The 1,268-nt window shown below is 30.8% G+C and overlaps 1 protein-coding gene across 1 annotated transcript in view; it reads left to right on the top strand.

Moving 5' to 3' along the window:
- The window catches only part of LOC111083143, a 20,786-nt gene that overhangs the window by 17,665 nt on the left and 1,853 nt on the right, over positions 1-1,268 (top strand). The window contains exon 12 of the mRNA XM_022379429.1: positions 468-621. Coding sequence (XP_022235137.1) covers positions 468-621 — 154 coding nt within the window. The remainder of the gene's footprint in view (positions 1-467; positions 622-1,268) is intronic.

Genomic DNA, 1,268 nt, shown 5'->3' with positions numbered 1-1,268 from the left:
AGGGTCTTGTGTTATTGTGAGAGCTAAGACAGGGTCTTGTGTTATTGTGAGAGCTAAGACAGGGTCTTGTGTTATTGTGAGAGCTAAGACAGGGGTCTTGTGTTATTGTGAGAGCTAAGACATGGTCTTGTGTTATTGTGAAAGCTAAGACATGGTCTTGTGTTATTGTAAAAGCTAAGACAGGGTCTTGTGTGATTGTGACAGTTAACATACTTCTGATATCTTCTTGTTCAGTTTGCATTTTAAGTTTGATAACATTGAGCTCTATTTTTATAGTACTTAATCTGACTTCACAAAATATGCATAATTGTGGCACTTAAAAATATCAATATTAATGACTAAATGTGATACACTTATTTGATTATAAAAACTTATTTAGAATTATACTTTTATGAATTTCATGGACATTATGGGTTATGTTTCTGCTGTCCACATTTAATGTTTCTTGATAAATAATTATTTTTCAGTGGAGAAGTTCTAGATAGTTGTATTGCAGTGTTGACTAGACGGGAAGATGGAGCAGCTCGAATCCTTCAACTTTTATCGTTCCCATTCTTTGAACTTCAATACTCCGTTAGTTTATCAGAGTGCTCAATATTAGCTCGTGGCTTTCAGAACCAGGTGTGGAATAATCTTATCATGTAAAAAGTTGTGTGTGTGTTCTAAATGTATTGAAAACGAGGAATAGATATTGTGGCTGCAATATACAGAAGTTAAGCAAATCAAGGATATTAGAGACATAAGTAATAGTAGTTGTGTGTCATCCAAAATTTAGTTGTTTATTTTGTTTTTTATCATTGTTGAAATCCATCAATTGTCACTGTAGGAAATAGCTTATAGTAAGGTTATACTAACTGGTTATCATAGTTAGTAATGTATACAACCACCTAAATCTAATGATAAATAGCTTATAGTAAGGTTATACTAACTGGTTATCATAGTAAGTAGTGTATACAACCACCTAAATCTAATTATGAATAGCTAATAGTAAGGTTATACTAACTGGTTATCATAGTTAGTAGTGTATACAACCACCTAAATCTAATTATAAATAGCTTATAGTAAGGTTATACTAACTGGTTATCATAGTAAGTAGTGTATACAACCACCTAAATTTAGATGTTTTTTTTTTACATTCTTAGTGTTTGTGTAGATTATTTTTTTACATTCTAAGTGTTTGTGTAGATGTTTTTTTTACATTCTAAGTGTTTGTGTAGATGTTTTTTTTACATTCTAAGTGTTTGTGTAGATGTTTTTTTTACATTCTA

The sequence above is a fragment of the Limulus polyphemus genome, unplaced genomic scaffold (assembly GCF_000517525.1).
Source record: "Limulus polyphemus unplaced genomic scaffold, Limulus_polyphemus-2.1.2 Scaffold8343, whole genome shotgun sequence".
Taxonomy (NCBI): Eukaryota; Metazoa; Arthropoda; class Merostomata; order Xiphosura; family Limulidae; genus Limulus; species Limulus polyphemus.
Note: the sequence above shows the minus strand (reverse complement) of the source record. Positions and strands in the feature narration are given on the sequence as shown.